At 46.4% G+C, this 20,936-nt stretch overlaps 1 protein-coding gene across 5 annotated transcripts in view; it reads left to right on the top strand.

Moving 5' to 3' along the window:
* TTC7A (tetratricopeptide repeat domain 7A) overlaps positions 1–20,936 on the top strand; it is a 532,144-nt gene that overhangs the window by 23,162 nt on the left and 488,046 nt on the right. For 3 of the 5 annotated variants that reach the window (XM_056568084.1, XM_056568088.1, XM_056568085.1), the window contains one exon: positions 13,711–13,879. In XM_056568084.1, the coding sequence (XP_056424059.1) occupies positions 13,711–13,879 (169 nt within the window). Of the gene's footprint in view, positions 1–5,775; positions 5,968–13,710; positions 13,880–20,936 lie in introns of those variants that run through there. The other 2 variants (XM_056568087.1, XM_056568089.1) reach the window with 2 other exon arrangements.

Genomic DNA, 20,936 nt, shown 5'->3' with positions numbered 1-20,936 from the left:
ACTTTTTCTTCCCCGGGGGGGGGGGGGGAAGTTGGTGCGTCTTATATGGCGAATACCTGCGGCCATCAACGGCCGGGACCCGCGGCTAATACAGGACATCACCGATCGCGGTGATGCCCTGTATTAACCCTGACCGCCGTGTCTGAAGCGAAAATAACACTAACCCGGCTGCTCAGTCGGGCTGTTCGGGACCGCCGTGGTGAAATCGCAGCGTCCCGAACAGCTTACAGGACACCGGGAGGGACCTTACCTGCCTCCTCGGTGTCTGCATGGCCGGCGCTCTCCTTCGTCGTCGCGCACGCCGTCCCGTCATCCAATCAGAGCGGCGGGCGTAGCGACGTGATGACGGCGACAGAGAGCGTGGATCCCGGGGAAGAAGACGTCCGGAGCGTCGGGGACACCACGGGGACGCGGCGACAGCGATGGAACGACATCCAGGGCAGCGGTGACGGGTCCGGAGCGGCGGGGACAGGTGAGTACTACCTCCTATCCAGTGTTCTTCAACCTGCGGACCTCCAGATGTTGCAAAACTACAACTCCCAGCATGCTGTCCGGGCATGCTGGGAGTTGTAGTTTTGCAACATCTGGAGGTCTGCAGGTTGAAGATCACTGTTGGGTGCAGAATCTTTTTTTTCTAGATTTTGCACCTTTAAAATAGGGTGCGTCTTATATGCCGGTGCGTCCTATAGGGCGAAAAATACGGTACTTTTTATAAAGTGTTTTGTTAGTTTTCAATGCAATAATTAAGTAAAGTAAAAAAAATCAGTTGAGATACATGAGAGTACAGATTCCCTTAACCCCTTAAGGACCAAGCCTGTTTTCACCTTAAAGGAGTATTCCAGGCCAAAACTTTTTTATATGTATCAACTGGCTCCAGAAAGTTAAACAGATTTGTAAATTACTTCTATTAAAAAATCTTAATCCTTTCAGTACAGAAGTTAAGGTTGTTCTTTTCTATCTAAGTGCTCTCTGATGACACGTGTCTCGGGAAGCGCCCAGTTTAGAAGAGATTTGCTATGGGGATTTGCTTCTAAATTTGGCGGTTCCTGAGACAGGTGTCATCAGAGAGGACTTAGACAGAAAAGAACAACCTTAACTTCAGATGCTCATAAGTACTGAAAGGATTAAGATTTTTTTATAGAAGTAATATACAAATCTGGATTCAAGTAGAATACAGACATAGCGCACATCTACAATCTTGTATAATGATCTGATTGCTTCTCAGCATAATATCAAAAACTAACAGGTTGTTAGTATACATTTTTGATCAAAAAGTACAAGCCCACTCGCCACGTCAAGGCCACCTATTCAGAGTGGGTCCCTAACGTCCCTAGCATAAAATGGCGCAGCACCAGGCGGCGACCACCACCGCCGCGACACAAGTGCCCACGGGGGGGAGCGACCCACTGGCAGAGCGGCCCCAATGCCTCTCAAACCAGTCTATAGGCCGCACCCGCCCGCAGACACAGCACCACGGCAGCAACAGACGCCGCCCCGCACCACACCAGTGTGAACAAGGTGTAATGGTTCACTTACCTTGCTCTCCCAGTCAGACTGGGAGGCTGCTAGGAGTGAAATGGCCCTGTTGTGGTTAATTACCACCTATATAGGTTTAGGCTGTGGGGGGTGGGGAAGAGTGCAGCACATGTTTAAAAAACAAAAAAAGGGGGAAGAAAGAAATCACAATGTGGATTCAAGTAGAATACAGACATAGCGCACATCTACAATCTTGTATAATGATCTGATTGCTTCTCAGCATAATATCAAAAACTAACAGGTTGTTAGTATACATTTTTGATCAAAAAGTACAAGCCCACTCGCCACGTCAAGGCCACCTATTCAGAGTGGGTCCCTAACGTCCCTAGCATAAAATGGCGCAGCACCAGGCGGCGACCACCACCGCCGCGACACAAGTGCCCACGGGGGGGAGCGACCCACTGGCAGAGCGGCCCCAATGCCTCTCAAACCAGTCTATAGGCCGCACCCGCCCGCAGACACAGCACCACGGCAGCAACAGACGCCGCCCCGCACCACACCAGTGTGAACAAGGTGTAATGGTTCACTTACCTTGCTCTCCCAGTCAGACTGGGAGGCTGCTAGGAGTGAAATGGCCCTGTTGTGGTTAATTACCACCTATATAGGTTTAGGCTGTGGGGGGTGGGGAAGAGTGCAGCACATGTTTAAAAAACAAAAAAAGGGGGAAGAAAGAAATCACAATGTGGATTCAAGTAGAATACAGACATAGCGCACATCTACAATCTTGTATAATGATCTGATTGCTTCTCAGCATAATATCAAAAACTAACAGGTTGTTAGTATACATTTTTGATCAAAAAGTACAAGCCCACTCGCCACGTCAAGGCCACCTATTCAGAGTGGGTCCCTAACGTCCCTAGCATAAAATGGCGCAGCACCAGGCGGCGACCACCACCGCCGCGACACAAGTGCCCACGGGGGGGAGCGACCCACTGGCAGAGCGGCCCCAATGCCTCTCAAACCAGTCTATAGGCCGCACCCGCCCGCAGACACAGCACCACGGCAGCAACAGACGCCGCCCCGCACCACACCAGTGTGAACAAGGTGTAATGGTTCACTTACCTTGCTCTCCCAGTCAGACTGGGAGGCTGCTAGGAGTGAAATGGCCCTGTTGTGGTTAATTACCACCTATATAGGTTTAGGCTGTGGGGGGTGGGGAAGAGTGCAGCACATGTTTAAAAAACAAAAAAAGGGGGAAGAAAGAAATCACAATGTGGATTCAAGTAGAATACAGACATAGCGCACATCTACAATCTTGTATAATGATCTGATTGCTTCTCAGCATAATATCAAAAACTAACAGGTTGTTAGTATACATTTTTGATCAAAAAGTACAAGCCCACTCGCCACGTCAAGGCCACCTATTCAGAGTGGGTCCCTAACGTCCCTAGCATAAAATGGCGCAGCACCAGGCGGCGACCACCACCGCCGCGACACAAGTGCCCACGGGGGGGAGCGACCCACTGGCAGAGCGGCCCCAATGCCTCTCAAACCAGTCTATAGGCCGCACCCGCCCGCAGACACAGCACCACGGCAGCAACAGACGCCGCCCCGCACCACACCAGTGTGAACAAGGTGTAATGGTTCACTTACCTTGCTCTCCCAGTCAGACTGGGAGGCTGCTAGGAGTGAAATGGCCCTGTTGTGGTTAATTACCACCTATATAGGTTTAGGCTGTGGGGGGTGGGGAAGAGTGCAGCACATGTTTAAAGTCTGACTGGGAGAGCATGGTAAGTGAGCCATTACACCTTGTTCACACTGGTGTGGTGCTGCGCGGTGTCCGTTGCTGCCGTGGCGCCGTGTCTGCGGGGGGGGGGGGTGCGGCCCATAGACTGGTTTGAGTGGCATTGGGGCCGCTCTGCCGGTGGGTCGTTCCCCCCTGTGGGCATTGGTGTCGCGGCGGTGGTGGTCGCCGCTCGGTGCTGCGCCATTTTATGCTAGGGACGTTAGGGACCCACTCTAAATAGGTGGCCTTGACGTGGCGAGTGGGCTTGTACTTTTTGATCAAAAATGTATACTAACAACCTGTTAGTTTTTGATATTATGCTGAGAAGCAATCAGATCATGATACAAGATTGTAGATGTGCACCATGTCTGTTTTTCTACCCGAATTCACACTGTGATTTCTATCCCCTCTTTTTTTTTTTGTTTGAACATGTTGTCTGCACTCTTCCCCACCCCCTCAGCCCAATCCTATATAAGTAGTAGTTAGCTACACATGGGTCATTTCTTTCCTAGCAGCCTCCCAGTCTGACTGGGAGAGCATGGTAAGTGAGCCATTACACCTTGTTCACACTGGTGTGGTGCTGCGCGGTGTCCGTTGCTGCCGTGGCGCCGTGTCTGCGGGGGGGGGGTGCGGCCCATAGACTGGTTTGAGTGGCATTGGGGCCGCTCTGCCGGTGGGTCGTTCCCCCCTGTGGGCATTGGTGTCGCGGCGGTGGTGGTCGCCGCTCGGTGCTGCGCCATTTTATGCTAGGGACGTTAGGGACCCACTCTAAATAGGTGGCCTTGACGTGGCGAGTGGGCTTGTACTTTTTGATCAAAAATGTATACTAACAACCTGTTAGTTTTTGATATTATGCTGAGAAGCAATCAGATCATGATACAAGATTGTAGATGTGCACCATGTCTGTTTTTCTACCCGAATTCATAATATACAAATCTGTTTAACTTTCTGGAGCCAGTTGATATATATATATAAAAAAAAAGTTTTTTCCTGGATAACCCCTTTAAGGAAAACCCCTTAGTTTTTTCCTCCTCGCCTTCTAAAATCCATAACTCCTTTATATTTCCATCTACAGACCCATATAAGGGCTTGTTTTTTGCGTGACCAATTGTACTTTGTAATGAAACCTCCCATTTTACCATAAAATGTACAGCGAACCCCCCCAAAAAATTTTTAGGGAGGAAATTTTTATGAAAAACACAATTTTGCGCATTTTGGAGGGCTTTGTTTTCACACTATACACTCTACGGTAAAAATGACATGTGTTCTTTATTTTATGGGTCGATATGATTAAAATGATACCCATGGCTAGATACGTTTATATTTTTGGACCGCTTAAAAAAAAAAGTAAAACTTTTTGTACAAAATCAGCAATCTAAAATCGCCCTATTTTGACCACCTATAACTTTTTCATTTTTCCATATATAGGGCGGTATATATGGAATGCATATATAACACTTTTAGATCATTTTTTATAAAAAAAAATTTTTTATAAAATGTGACAAAAAGGCTGCATTTTTTGACTTTTAAAATTTTTTAAGTTTACGCCATTCATCGTACGGGATAATTAACATTATATTTTGATAGTTCGGACATTTACGCACGCGGCGATACCAAATATGTTTATAAAAAAAAAATTACGCTTTTTGGGGGTAAAATGGGAAAAACGGACAATTTTCATTTTTATTGGGGGATGGGATTTTTCACTTATTTTTTACTTTTTATTTTGACATTTTTCAACTTTTATTTTACACTTTTTATGTCCCCATAGGGGACTATCTATAGCAATCCTTTGATTGCTAATACTGTTTAGTGCTATGTATAGGACACAGCACTGATCAGTATTATCGGTAATCTTCTGCTCTGGTCTGCTCGATCTCAGACCAGAGCAGAAGACCCCGGGAGACGGCCGAAGCCAGGTGAGGGGACCTCCAGCCGCCATGCTGGATGATCGGATCGCTGCGGCAGCGCTGCGGCTGATCCGATCATCCATTCAAAGTACCGCACTGCTGAAGATGCTGTGATCTGTATTGATCACGGCATCTGAGGGGTTAATGGCGGACATCCGCCCGATCTCGGATGTTGGCCATTACTGGCTGGTCCCCGGCTTCTACTAGCAGCCGGAACCTGCCGTGTATGACGCGAGCACCATTCCGATGCTTGCTGTCATACACAGGACGTAAATGTACGTCCTGTTGAGGGAAGTCCCGCCAAACCAGGACATACATTTACGTCCTTGGTCGTTAAGGGGTTAATTAAAGGGCATGCCACCCCTAAACATGTTATTCCCTATCCAAAGGATAGGGGAATCGATGTCTGATTGCAGGGGTCCGGCCTCTGGGATCCGCACAATGCTGTATGACGGGCGACCATAGCCATCGTGCCCCTTCCATTCATGTCTATGGGAGAAGGCGTGACAGCTATGTACTAGCCATCTTGCCCTCTCCCATAGACATGAATAGAGGGGGTGTGACGTGACATCACAAACACGGAAGCTCCAAGCTTCCATGTTCAGAATGCTGCGGTGTCGGCTCCGAGTTTGTGGGAGTCGACACCGCAGGATCCCTAGAAAACAGGGATCCTGAGAATTGTAGTCTGAGGGAGGCCACAGAAACAGGAAGTAGCCAACTCACACAAACAAACCAGCAGAGTGATGAGGGACACAGGACACGGCCATTTACAACCAAAACAAGCACAGATCCTTGGTAAGCATGTCCATAACTGTCTGCTACGTTTGTATTCCAGTCATCTTATGTTTAACAACCTCCTCAAAGTGTATCTGTCGCGTTTATACATGTTAAAATAGAGACACATAGCTGTTATCAAGCTTATTCCGGACATACCTTTTTTCTTTGTAAATTGAATTGTGTTATACCCATAAAAATACGTTTTCAGACTGGGTCCGAGTGTTAAAGAGCATGTCCTGGGGCCATTACACTTTCTCAACCAATGTCTCCTCCTATTGTTTGACACACAAGGCTCGCCTGCCCGCGAAGGCCCTGTGGTTAGTCTGCGCATGCAGTAAATGTGAGTACAGTGGCGCACATGCAGTGTGAGTCTGAAAACTTCAGAATCACTTGCAAAATTACCATGACTGTGCAGTTGTACATGTTTACTGCGCATGCGCAGACTTGATTCAGGACTGCCTCTGGCAGGTGAGCCCTGTGTGTCAGTAATTAGAAGGATTGGGCATGATGTTGGAATGTACACAGAAAGTATGCCTAGAATAAACTTCTTCAAAATGTCTCCAGTGCAATATGTTTAAAAGATGTGACAAATGCACTTTAAAAGAATGTATTATGTCTAGGTTTGCATTCATATCATCACTGTAACAATCTTTGCATAAATCAACAGTACAAGCAAATATAGGAAACCTGGTTAAATAAAACCTGGATTTATATAGTTTTTTTTTTTTGCTTCACCCTTTATTGTAAACTCATCATTCACGCTAAAAAACTGCTTGACAAGACAGACTATTTTATCACTGAGGGATCAGTTTACATACTGCCAATAGAAGTCTATGCTGAGAAAGAAGTTAGTTGCAGAGTAAGATAGAGCCAGAGATTGACATACAGAGACAGGGCTTAAAGTTCTAGTAATTGTTAAATATTTCCCTAGCTCTTGATTCACAGCTTACTCTGCTCAGTGCTGCTCCATCATGTCCTTCATGCTGTTGCTACTTGTGATGATGTGCGATATAGATATAGGGGAGCAGGCTCTTCTCTTCTGTGTGTGCTGTGTATGGGACATAGCAGCTGGTTTTCAACCACTGGCTTAGGGACAACTAGAAATTAGAGATGAAGCCTGCAGAGTGGAAAACTGGTGAGAAAAGTCATTTTCAAGTTATACTGTATATTAGCCCCCTCATTGAGGGAAGTCTGCTAATAGGATCTATGTGACTAGTTCACAGGAAAGGGGATAACTAGCTGATTGTTGGGGTCTGACCGCTGAGACACCCACCAATCATAAGAATGAAGATTGGTTGTACTCTGAGTAAACAAAGTGACTACACGCATACTCACTTACCATCTCAGTCACTGTTTATGGAACTTTCAAAAATAGCCAAGTAAAGCATTTAGCAACGTTTAGAAGTGCCATAGAGAATGAATGGAGCAGTGGTCGTGAACACATGCTGCCTTTCCAGTCACTTGGGGGGAGGGGGTTGGATGGACCACCATACATCAGCTATAGGGGATATCCCCTATAAGCTCTAGTACAACACACAACATATACACACACGTTGCCCTGTTTTTGGAAAAAAGCAACCAAGTTTTTGTAATCTTGTACAACTGCTTTAAATGACGTTTAATTGAGGGTAATTTTCCCTTAATAATGCATCCCTTCCTGTACTAGGCCACTGTAGATGAGTAAGCACACATATGGCTTTTAGTCTGAGGTTTTACTTCATGTATTAATATTGTCAGACTATGTGCGTGCAAGGTATTTTTAACTGGTTTAAATAGTAGTTTGTGCATTTTGTTCTTAAGTATGGTTTATAAGACAGGTCACAGGCAGCTTGCAAACAGATTGAATAATTTACAGATTTAGAAGCTACAGTTCCCTTACGTCCTAACCAGCAGCACAAGTGGGGTGTTCTGCCCCTGTGAAGCTGGCAGGACGGTGGAATTTTTAATTCCGCCCAAGCAATTTAAATTAATTAGCCCCCCCATAAAAGGCCTCCTCCCCTAGGCCATCTCGCTTTTTTTCTGTCCTGTGTAAGGACAGCAGGACGGTGCAGGCTCCTTTGGAGCCTGCCTGGATGTCTCCCCTGTATTGGGGAGATATTTTTGGGGCGCAGTACCTTTTTCAACTGCCCCCTGTTTTTTTCTCTTTATATTAGCTGGGCCTCCGGCCTGGTTTATCTTAAAACTATTTGTTTTTGACTATTTTATTTGCTACAAGGATCCGGTGATCCCTCATAGCATTAGGGATGCCGCTGCGGGTTTTTTTCTTACCCGCCTGGCGTCCCACGTGTCCCGGCGCACGCTCGCCTCCATTACACTGTGCGAGCCGTGGACCGGAAGTACGTCATCTGACGACTTCCGGTCCCGGCCTCACTTTCTTCAGCGCTTTGCGCTGCCTTTTAAGTTTATACTTAGGTGAAAATTCAGGCGTGAGCCCTTTCCTAGTTAGGGAAGGGCTCAGTGGATAATTTTTATTAAAATTTCCCTCCGGGTGTTTCAGCCTATTGCAGGCTGGTCTTTTCTGAAGGGGGCGGGGCTTCCGGGCCCCTTCCCATATAAAGACAGCTGAGACCTTCATTCTGTCTCTGCTGCCATCATAGCTAGTCCTATTTACAAGCCTAGCATTAGTGGTTAGAGCTCCTATCTGCATTATAGGTATCTCTCCCTCTCTATTTGGCGTTAGGGCGATAATAATTTTGTTTATTATCCCTAACTTATTTTCTTTCTTTCCAGAGTCATGTCTACTCCTTCCTCTAGTGACCCACACTCTGGTGGTCGTAAGGCTAGCGCCAAAAAACGCCATCTAGCTTGCGCCAATTGCGGCACTCCGCTTCCGGACGCTTACGAATATAACAGGTGTCCCGGTTGCCGTCCACCCCCTAATCCAGCTGAACCTACTGTCCAGGACATGTTCATCTGGATGAAGGAATTTATGGGAAATTCCATATCTGAAATTAAGAGTGCTCTTGTTCCCAAAGGAGCTAGAACTGAATCCACTCCTCCTTCTGTGGCGGAAGAATCCGTTATGTCGATCGATGTATTGGACCAGAGGTCATCTGTACAGTCTGAACAGCCTGTTGAGGTGAAGATGTGTCCGCCTCTTTTCCCTGCGGAAAAGACGCAGAGATTACTTAGGTCCATCCGGTCAAGGGACCAGGATGTTGACCAAGGGGAAGCCTCTGCATCCACCTCTAGAGAACCTTGGGTTTTCAAGGTGAATGATGCACGCAAAAAGATGATGAAGGCTGAGTGGAAGCACCCAGATAAACCTGCGCTTGTCACTCGTACCTTCAAATTGATGTACCCTCTCTCGGACGCGGAATCTGATTCCTGGATGCCACCTCCTAAGGTTGATATGGCAGTAAATAAACTGTCCAAGAGAGTCTTGGTTCCCGCGGATGATGGAAGCAACCTCCAGGACCCGCTTGATAGGAAGGTGGATTCCCTTCTCAGACGCACATATTCAGCAGCATCAGCGTCTGCCTCTGTGGCTATTGCCTCGGGAGAAGTGTCTGACTTCGTGAAGGAGCGTGTGGAGCGCATACAGACTGAGATTGACAACAATGTCCCCAGGGAAGACATCTTGGACAGCTTCAAGACACTCCTCCTTGGTATAGACTTCCTCTGCGAGGCCTCCCAGCAACACCTTAAGCTAGCTGCCAAGTCCATGGCACTCGCTTCTGCTAGCAGACGTCCCTTGTGGTTACGTCCTTGGGTAGCGGACAACACCTCCAAGTTTAACTTGTGTGGGATGCCTTTCGAGCCTACTTGGCTATTTGGTTCTGAGCTGGATCGCATAATGGAAGGTTATGCTGACAAGAAAGGCAGGTGCCTTCCTGTTCAGGCCTTTCGGGGTAAAGGTAGAGCAAGAGGGGGGAAGTCCCAGGGCCCTCCTAGATCCCAGAGACGTCAGTCCTTTCAAAAACGTGGTGGAGGTCGCGGCCGCGGTAAAGACCGGAAGGCCGAGCTATGACTCTCCACTGACATCCACCAACGTTTTCCCTCTCCCTTCCCCTCAAGTGTTTGTTGCAGAGAATCTATCTGCCCATCCTCCTCCAGTAGGAGGACGTTTAAGTTTATTCCTTACAACCTGGATGCAAGAAATCCAGGATCCCTGGGTTCTGAAGGTTATTCAGTCGGGGTACAGGATAGAATTTACCTCCCCTCCCCCAAGGAAGTTTGTCTTAACAAAGTTACTTCCTCAGCCAAAACAGGCTGTCATAGAAACCTCAGTTCTCCAATACTTGGGAAAGCAAGCTTTGGAAGAAGTTCCCCCAGATCAAAGAGGATCTGGCGTCTACTCCCCGATATTTTTGGTTCCCAAACCAAATGGCGACTGGCGCATGATAATAGACCTGCGCTACCTAAACCGATTTATAAGGAAAAGGCGGTTCAGAATGGAAACCATTCGCTCGGTGGTCAGTATCCTGAACCCACAAGATCTCATGGTCACTATAGACTTGAAGGATGCATACCTTCATGTCCCTATATTTCCTGCCCACAGGAAGTTCTTAAGAATCGCCGTCACCATAAAAGGTATGGTAAGGCATTTCCAATTTGCTGTTCTACCGTTCGGCATTACCTCCGCTCCCCACACCTTCACAAAGGTGGTGGCTCCAGTTGTCTCTGCTCTAAGACTAAAAGGCCTAGAGATTGTTCCTTATCTAGACGACTGGCTTTTAAAAGCCGCGACTCTAGACATTCTTCAAGCTCATCTTCAACTGACCCTGGATTTTCTTCAACACCTAGGGTGGCTCATAAATTGGGAAAAATCCGAGATCATCCCATCTACCTCAAGAAGGTTTCTGGGGTTTGTCCTAGACTCCTCTCGGATGACGCTGTCTCTCACCCCAGAAAGGAGAGAGCGCGTCATAAGAGCCGCAGAGTTTTTGTCGGTACCACGCAGAGTGCCCATCAGAACTCTAATGAAGATGTTGGGCCACATGTCAGCGTCTGCAGAAGCAGTCCCCTGGGCCCTGTGGCACCTCCGACCTCTCCAAGATCAGGTCTTGACTGCCTGGAATCGCAACCCCAGTGGGTTGGACAAAAAATGCACCCTGTCGTCCGAAGTCCGTGCCTCTCTCAGGTGGTGGACGAACCTGACAGATGGGAAGTCCTTGATTCAACCTCTGTGGATCACTCTGACCACGGACGCCTCCCTTCTAGGGTGGGGAGCCCATCTGGACGACCATCCGGTCCAGGGTACCTGGACCCCTCAGGAAAGGTTACTCTCATCCAACATGAGAGAACTGAGAGCAGTTCGTCTTGCGCTCCTCCACTTTGCTCCCCATATCTTAGGGAAAGCAATAAGAGTCCGGTCAGACAACACCACTGTAGTGGCTTATATCAACAGACAGGGTGGCACAAAGTCCCAAGTGCTCCTCAGGGAGACCGGACTTATTCTATCATGGGCAGAGCTCAACCTATCCCACCTTGTTGCAGTCCACATCAAGGGGGATCTCAACGTAGTGGCAGATCGTCTAAGTCGCGGGCTTGCAGTCCAGGGAGAATGGTCTCTCAACGAGAAGATCTTCAGGAGGATAACCCTGAAGTGGGGTACACCAGAAATAGACCTCATGGCAACCCGGCTGAATGCCAAAGTGAGCAAGTTTTGTTCCCTTTACAAGGAGGACAATCCGGTGGCGATAGACGCTCTGTCCATCGCATGGAGGTTCAGGCTGGCCTACATATTCCCTCCACTTTCCATGATACCCAGGGTATTGATGAAAGTCAGGCAAGACCAGACCTCAGTGATTGCCATCATCCCATTCTGGCCGAAGAGGTCTTGGTTCACCCAACTCATGAGGATGAGTCAGGGGTGTTATTGGAGGCTTCCCCACGTGCAGAACCTTGTGTCTCACAACACAGGCTCCTGCCTAGATCTGAGGAGACTCAATCTGACAGCCTGGAGATTGACAGGACCCTACTAAGGAGTGGGCTTCCTGCGGAGGTCTTGAGAACTATTGCACACTCGAGAGCAGAGTCTACAAACAAGGTTTACTCCAGGATAAAGAAGATTTTCCTTCAATGGTGTGCAACGAAAGAGGTAGTTACCTCAGATCCTCCTCTTTCTGCAGTACTGCGTTTTCTCCAGGATGGCCTTGACAAGGGTCTTAGCCCATCCACCTTAAAGGTTCAGGTCGCAGCACTCTCTGCCTTCCTAGGCAGGTCTCTATCACAAGAATCCCTGGTTAGAAGATTCCTCAAAGGGGCTGAAAGACTTAAACCTACAGTTCTCAGACCTATTCCCAGTTGGGATTTAACCACTGTTCTCAGGGGGTTATGCGCTCCCCCCTTTGAACCTCTGGAAGAAGTAGACTTTAGGTATTTATCCCTTAAAGTCACTTTTTTATTGGCCATAACCTCAGCCAAGAGAGTGGGTGAGCTTCAGGCCCTTTCGGCTTTCGAGCCTTACACTGTTTTTCTTCAGGACAGAGTCCTGTTGAGGTTTTTACCTACCTTCCTTCCTAAGGTTCCGACTTTCTCCAATACCAACCAGGTCATTTCTCTTCCAGTTCTACTGCCTAATCCATCCTCTCCTGAAGAAGCGGTTGACCACACTCTGGACATCTCTAGAGCTCTCAGAGTCTATATCTCAAGAACTGGAGAATTCAGGAAGTCGGAACACCTCCTTGTCTCTTTTTCTGGAAAGAACAAGGGCTTGAAAGCCTCTAAACCTACCCTAAGTAGGTGGATTAAGGAGGCAATCCGAGAGACCTTCATAGTCCAGGAGCTAACTCCTCCTGCCTTTGTCACTGCCCATTCCACTAGGGCAGTCTCTACTTCCTTTGCTGAGGAAAGGTCTGTTCCTCTGGAACAGATTTGTGCTGCTGCTTCTTGGAGCACCCACAATACTTTTTTGAGTCATTACAGGGTTAATGCCAAACGATCGGAAGAGTTGGCCTTTGGGCAGTCAATCCTAAGTGCCACTCTGCCGTAGTCCATCCCTATTTGTGTTGTTACTCGCTAAGTCCCCACTTGTGCTGCTGGTTAGGACGTAAGGGAAGCGTTAATTTTTAACGTAAATTTGTTTTCCCTTAGTCCTAACAGCAGCACACAAATTTCCCGCCCTAAACTTTTTTGTTACTTGTTATTAAGCGAGATGGCCTAGGGGAGGAGGCCTTTTATGGGGGGGCTAATTAATTTAAATTGCTTGGGCGGAATTAAAAATTCCACCGTCCTGCCAGCTTCACAGGGGCAGAACACCCCACTTGTGCTGCTGTTAGGACTAAGGGAAAACAAATTTACGTTAAAAATTAACGCTTTGTGTAGGAGGTCATATGATGTTACAGTGTTATGGTGTATAGGCATGCTATGGTACATTGTAGTGGGCAGGTCACTGCCTCCCACAAGATAACCATACGGTATTTCCCTCCTGCTATTGTCATTATGGCCGTATACGGACTGGTTACAATTTGTTTTGTGCCTGTCATCTTCATGTTACTGCCCCTGTAATCTGTAGACCTGGCCTTATGAATATGATCACAAGACTGGACAGGTCACTGCCTCCCACAAGTACAAAACACCCTTCTCCTGCTGCCAGATTCCTCTCAGGCTATGTTAGGTGCCAAGAGGCTCTTTTTGCACCAACTTCAAAAAAGGGTACACAAAGAAAAAGTGAGGAAGTAAGGATGAATACTGTTATTGGGCACAGTAATGGACATTCTCTACCAAAAGCTTACGTGACCAGGAGAAGCTTTAAAGAACTGATCTTCCTTTATAATAAAAGGATTGTTACCCACAATAACCTCTTTTATTCTACAGCCTCACTTCATGACAGAAGCTCTGTTAATACTGGGGAAGTTGGAGTACTGTGAAGGATCGTACCGGGATGCTATCAGTATGTACGCCAAATCGGGATTTGAACATCAGTCCTTAGACGATGAACCTCTTTACAGGATGCGGCTTTTTGCAGAAGCTTTTGTTATCAAAGGTAAAACCTGTTCGAATAGCAGAGCTACATATTTACTTTATATGTTCAGTTTATATTACATATATTCTTGGAACAAAATCTTGTTATTGTTAATTTTGTTGTAGATGTTTAATTTAAAGTGGCAATTCCACCCTTAACCCCATGATCCACTGCACATACGTGCTATTCATTACCATTAGTGTGTCCAATGTAAACCTTTTTTGGAGCACCTTTAGGGTATGTTCACACATGGGGCTCAGTAGTGTTGTTCCTTTTACCCTACAGAATCAATTTTTGGGTCATGCACTGGTTGTGGAAAGAGGCATGTTTAGCCAGGTATAGGTCTATTCAAACTGAGTTATGCAGTGAACTTTTGAAAATTGGCGCAAAATATAGTACAATATAAGTGTATAAATAGATGGTACCAGTAGTTTTTGCTGGTGAATATTCACCAACAGTTTCTTTTCTGGCAGTCTACTATTGTCCACAATTGGTTCAATTTAAATGGGTTTACTTTATGTCCTGCAGCAGCAGTATATATATATATATATATATATATATATATATATATATATATGTGTATGTACTGCTGCTTTGGACTAAAGGAAAGATAATTTATGGGGAGTAAAAATTATACTTTCCTTTACACCCTACAGCAACAGCGCCAATATATATGTGCTGCTGCTTTGGACTAAAGGAAAGTCAAGAGCCCCGCACCCGTGTGTCCATCATTTCTTTGGGACAGATTTTTAGCCCCTGGAAGTTACAATGACAGCAAGCAGAGGGCACTGGAACTGGAAAAAGAAAAAAAGAATGTGTATTGGAAAATTGTATAACTTTTCATGACACAGAGAATAACTAATGCCACCATAATATTATCCATCCAATCTATGGACTTCCTGTGTGTCAGATGTGAGCGGGCCCAGTGGTTTTACATGGAGAAATGTGCTTCCTCCTTGCTCAGGAGCCGTCGTTGCACTTCTCCGGCAGCATTGTAGCTGGGGGGGTGGGGGGGTGGTACATCTGGAGAGACTTTAGTCTTGGCCTTTCATTAGAAAACCAAAAGGATTAAACCATTGTACGTGTAATGAGAGTGTTTTACAAAAAGTTCAGCACGGTAAGACCTGACATTCTCCATACAATATAATGGGATTATTGTCAGTGAGAGATTCTTCCCTGTTTAATTATTATGTTATTATTGTGGTGATTTTTTTTTTTTTTCTGATTTTGACATTTGGAATGTTGTGGTTTCCTGACTGAGACCGGGCAATGTACAAAGCGTTTTATCACTGTCCAAAAGCCATTTGTCAGTGCCAGTCTAAGACTGTATTCACACTGCTGTCAGAGGCTCTGTCAACAGCCCCAGCAGATGTTATGGGAAGAATAGTGCTACCTGTCAAAATGGTGGAAACCTCAATGGGTCCATTGTAAGTCAATTAATTCTCATACTACTGTGGCGTCCATCATATGAAGGATTCATTAGTGCACGTCTCCTGGTTAAGGTGGGAACAGAGCTTTACATACTTCTATATGTGGAGAATCTGTTCTTTTATGTTGTGCTTCAGTGATTGTTTTTTAGGCTGTATACACAGAGTGCAGTTATTTTTTATAGCCAAACCAGGATTGGATCTGAAGCAAAACAGAAAAACTATAAAGGAACCACTAAGGGTATGTTCACATTATTTTCTTAAAGGGGTACTCTACTGCCCCAGTGTTTGAAAAATTTTGTTCCAAATGCTTGGAGCGGGGGGTTGTGACATCATGGCCACGCCCCGTCATGACGTCACACCACACCCCCTCAATGCAAGTCTATGGGAGGGGGCGTGGCAGCCGCTACGCCCCCTCCCATAGACTTGCATTGAGGGGGCATGGCGTGACATCACAAGGGGTGTGGCCGAGACGGCAGGACACCTGCACCTAGCTTTCTACACGAACGCCTGGTGCTGCACAAAGATCGCGGGGGTCCCGGCTGTGGGACCCCCGCGATAAGACATCTTATACCCTATCCTTTGGATAGGGGATAAGATGTCTAAGGGCGGAGTACCCCCTTAATCCCCCTCAGTGGATCAGCGCCATAAAAATTTGCCCAGAAATGAGCCTTATTTCATGCAGAATTTGCAATGGGCTTCTCAACATGGATTCCGACAAAAGAATAAACATGTTCATGGGATCCCATAGGGACCTTTAAACGTGTGAACTAAGCTGCAGAATTCAATGGAAGGCTGCTGCGAGCTGCCATAGTGTGAACATACCTTAAGGCTGTGTCCACAGGCAGCATACATTTTCCGCTGTGGATCTCACCACAAATCCATATTGAATTCACAGTAAAGTTTTTACCCTTACTACTCTGCAAGTGGTGACATTGGTGGTGAAAACTTGTGTCAAATCTGCAACAGAATATGTATTTTGAGGATTTGAAAATCTACAGCATGGTAATTTTTCCATAAGAAAAACATTTGCAGCGTTTGGATGTGATTTGCAAAATACCATCCATCTCCCTGCTACTGTAAATGGAAGGTCTGCAATATTTCTGTCATTTGTGAATTTATTTTTTATTTTTGTTTTATTATAAAGAACCTTTTTAATAATTGAAGGGGGGCTGTATGCCACTTTATGACTGCCATCATTTCTCTATAAAACATTCTAATAATAAATAAAAAAATCCTGAAACTGCTGAGCAAATTGATATATAATTTGGGGGTAAAAAATGTATTATCCTTTTTTCATTTGTTAATTTAAAGGGGTACTCTGCTCAAAACATCTTATCCCCTATTCAAAGGATAGGGGATAACATGTCTAATCCTGGGGGGGTCCCACCGCTGGGGACCCCCGTGATCTCCGTGCCGGCAGCTGCAATGTCTGGAACACAGAAGCTTAGGCTCTGAAGTAATGTGAAAATAGTAGATTTACAAATGCACACTTACAGGTCGGTCGACCCCCCCCATAAAATGTAAATATACCCTAAAGGCTCTTTTCGGTAGTGGAGCCTGCATGCGCCATGCTTGCCTCCAACACCCAGACTGCCAATAAGGGAGAGAAGAAAGACCCCACAAATATTTTTTTCCCACTAACATGCTGGTGTTGTCCCATGACTGAACCGAACCGAACTGAAACTGAAACACTTTGGCCCTTATTTACTAAGAGTGTTGTGTAGGTTTCTTTGTGGGTTTTAATTCCCTACAATTTATTTTCCACGGTATTTACTAAGGTTTCCCTACATTTTCCCCTTTTCCCTACACTTTGCTTTTTTTACACACGCTCTGATCTGTCTGGTTTTCCTCAGCTCAAATCCACCACATTTTATGTGGAAACCTTAGTAAATATGTTGAGTTTTTGTGAAAATGTCGGGAACACGCCCCTTTTATGAGACCACACCCCCTTTCCCCGGGTGATCACGCCCCTTTTTGGGGTTTTCTTAGCAAGATCAGTCAGGGTTTTTTCAATTCTGGCGCAAATTCTGGCGCAAAATCTGGTGCAGACAGAATTTCTGGCGCAATGCGACAGAATCTGGAGCACAACCTGACAAAGCGTGTCGGGTTTGCAATAGTAAATGAGGGCCTTTGTTTTGTCAGTTGCCTTCCAAGGAATGGTTAGTGGTATACATTGTTTCCTTATATCGAGATCACCGCACATAAATAGTACACAGGAGTTCACGAACCTTATTGCAGACACAGGACTGCAGCAGGGAAACCCCTGTGTGTCAGCTCCTAGCGCATACGCAGCATATTTCCCAATACTTGGCAGATTTCTTGCCGCGTCAAATGTGCTGCGTATCCGCTCATTGTGACCCTACCCTTAAGGTGCCCATACACTTTAAATAGCTGTTGACCTAACAATTGACAGGGGTCCACTGTCCCTGCCGACTCTTCCCTATCAGATGATATGGAAAGAAAGAAGCATTGTGCTTGTTAGATTTTAAAGGGGTACTCCGCCCCTAGACATCTTATTCCCTAGCCAAAGCATAGGGGATAAGATGTCAGATCATGGGGGTCCCACAGTTGGGACCCCCGTGATCTCTGTGCAGCAGCCGGCATTTGTTTAGAACACCGGGTGTGGGTAGCGGGGGTCGTGATGTCACGGCCTCGCCCCTCGTAACTCCACGCCCCCTCAATGCAAGTCCATGGGAGGGGGCGTGGCGTCCGCAACGCCCCCTCCCATAGACTTGCATTGAGGAGGCATGGCCTGACGTCACGACCCCCGCAACCCACTCCAAGCGTTCGGGGGCAATGGAGTACCCACTTTAACAACTACCCAACTGTCTGGCAGGAGCTTACTCTCTACCTCTCATCCATTTAGAACACATGAATGCTCGACCAAGCTGAATGTTCATGTGTGTGTGGGGGGGGGGACTTGGTGTCGAGTGAGATAACTGTTCAGCTGATAGTATTGATGGGGTGTTGGCACCTTCAGGCTGCCAGTTTCTTTATCAACCTTATCTGTCTGTTTATTTTATTTTTTTTGCAGTTCTGTTGTGTTTTGAAACTCAAAATGCGTTAGCAAACCACATGCGTTTCAGAATGGAAAAAATTACTGCGGTTTTGCCATGTGGTTATTGCTAGCGCATTTCTTAGGCTAGATTCACATATCGAAAGATATGTGCTGATTTTTGGATGAAAACGTCAGCAAGATCAAAAAATTACAATCCGTGCATACAATAAAAATACATTAGCAAATTTTCCAATGTGTGAACTCTGCCTAAGAGGTGTAACATGCTTATAAAACATACTTTACCATAGAAACTGGAAAACCTCTTAAAAGACCCTGCTTCCTGAGCTGGTAAACAGCCAAACATGGAGGGGCCAGCAGGATTTGGGCCGCAGATCACTACTGTTGGTATTCGGATAATGCAGACTGACAAGTGTTTGGGGTTTTATTGTGTTAATTTTGTCTTTTGGATGAGACATGAGGCTGCCAGGAGGCTGGTGAATGCAGGAGATTCTTTTTGGTTGTTTTCTAGCTGAGATTTGAGTGTACACTCAGAATCAATCCCTGTAGAGAAGATGGTGGTTCATGTCCTCTGTTCTTGCCCAGGGTGCCCTCTGTATCCGTACTAAATGACTAAAGGAGTTGTTCCTCCAGTAGGGCTGGGCGGTATACCGGTTCATACCGAATACCGAAATTTTTGTGCTGCACAATATGAATTTTTCCCATACCGCAATACCAGTTGGGCCCCTCCCCCTTGGGAATAGATGAATTATCAGCCCAGCGCTGCGCTGTCCCCACATCGGGGAACTAATCCTATGTGACCCGCCAGCACTGATGTTACCTGCCAGCGCTGTTCTGCTCCCCCCCAATTAATTATCTGCCCAGCGGGGTACTACTCAGATATGTCACCCGCAAGCACTGCCCTCCTCCTCTTTCTTGCGGGCCACCGGAGCTGGAACGCTATACTGTACGCCAGTGGTCTCCAACCTGCGGACCTCCAGATGTTGCAAAACTACAACTCCCAGCATGCCTGGACAGCCAACAGCTGTCCCGGCATGCTGGGAGTTGTAGTTCTGCAACAGCTGGAGGTCCGCAGGTTGGAGACCACTGCTGTACGCTGTATCCCATTGCCCGGGCTGCAAAAGATAAACAAAAGAAACTTTAACTTACCTACGTCAGCCTATGACAGGCCGCAGCGATGTCCCGCCCCGGCCAGTGATAGGCTGAGCCCACTGTCATGTAAGAAGCCGGCTTCTTACATGACAGTGAGCGCAGCCTATCACTGGCCGGGGCGGGACATCACTGCAAACGGTGATAGGCTGACAGCTGTCCGACGTTCCAGTCCCCAGCGTAAGGCCGACGTTGGTAAGTTAAAGTTTATTTTGTTTATCTTTTGCAGCCCGGGCATAGGAATACAGCGTACAGCAGTGATCTCCAACCTACAGACCTCAAGCTGTTGAAAAACTACAACTCCCAGCATGCCCGGACAGCCATTGGCTGTCCGGGCATGCTGGGAGTTGTAGTTTTGCAACAACTGGAGGTCCGCAGGTTGGAGACCACTGGCGTACAGTATAGAGTTCCAGCGCCGGTGGCCCGCAAAAAAGAGAGGAGGAGGGCAGTGCTTGTGGGTGACATATGTGAGTAGTATCCCGCTGGGCTGATAATTAATTGGGGGGGGAGTAGAACAGCGCTGGCAGGTAACATGATTTGGGGGGTGGGAGTAGAACAGCTCTAGCAGGTAACATGATTTCTGGGGGGTGGGGGGGTGAAAGAAATACTGTTATATACCATGGAACTGCCATAAGTTACAAAAATACTATGATACACATATTTGGTCATACCGCCCAGCTCTATCCTCCAGTATGTACAGTGGGGATCAAAAGTTTGGGCACCCCAGGTAAAAATTTGTATTAATGTGCATAAAGAAGCTAAGGAAATATGGAAAAATCTCCAAGAGGCATCAAATTACAGATTAGACATTCTTATAATATGTCAACAAAAGTTAGATTTTATTTCCTTCATTTACACTTTCAAAATAACAGAAAACAAAAAAATGGCATCTGCAAAAGTTTGGGCACCCTGCAGAGTTTATACTGCCCCCTTTGGTATCACAGCTTGTAAATGTTTTTTGGAGCCAGGCAAGAGTCTTTTAATTCTTGTTTGAGGTATCTTTGCCCATTCTTCCTTACAAAAGTCTTCCAGTTCTTTGAGATTTCTGGGCTGTCTGTCACGCACTGCTCTTTTAAGGTCTATCCATAGATTTTCAATTATGTTGAGGTCAGGAGATTGTGAAGGCCATGGCAAAACCTTCAGTTTACGCATCTTGATATAATCCCCCGTGGATTTCGAGGTGTGTTTAGGATCATTATCCATTTGTAGAAGCCATCCTCTCTTTAAATTCAGCTATTTCACAGATGGCATCAAGTTAGCATCCAAAATTTGCTGAAATTTTATTGAATACATTTTTCCTTTTACTCGTGAGATGTTCCCTGTGCCACTGGCTGCAATACAACCCCAAAGCATGATTGATCCACCCCCATGCTTAACAGTTGGACAGAGGTTCTTTTCATTATATTCTGTTCCCCTCCTTCTCCAAACGTACCTTTGCTCATTCCGGCCAAAAAGTTAAATTTTAGCTATCGCGCCCCCTCCC

Source organism: Hyla sarda, chromosome 3, assembly GCF_029499605.1.
Source record: "Hyla sarda isolate aHylSar1 chromosome 3, aHylSar1.hap1, whole genome shotgun sequence".
Classification (NCBI taxonomy): Eukaryota; Metazoa; Chordata; class Amphibia; order Anura; family Hylidae; genus Hyla; species Hyla sarda.
The sequence above is the reverse complement of the archived record's forward strand: the minus strand, read 5'-3'. Positions and strand labels throughout refer to the sequence as shown.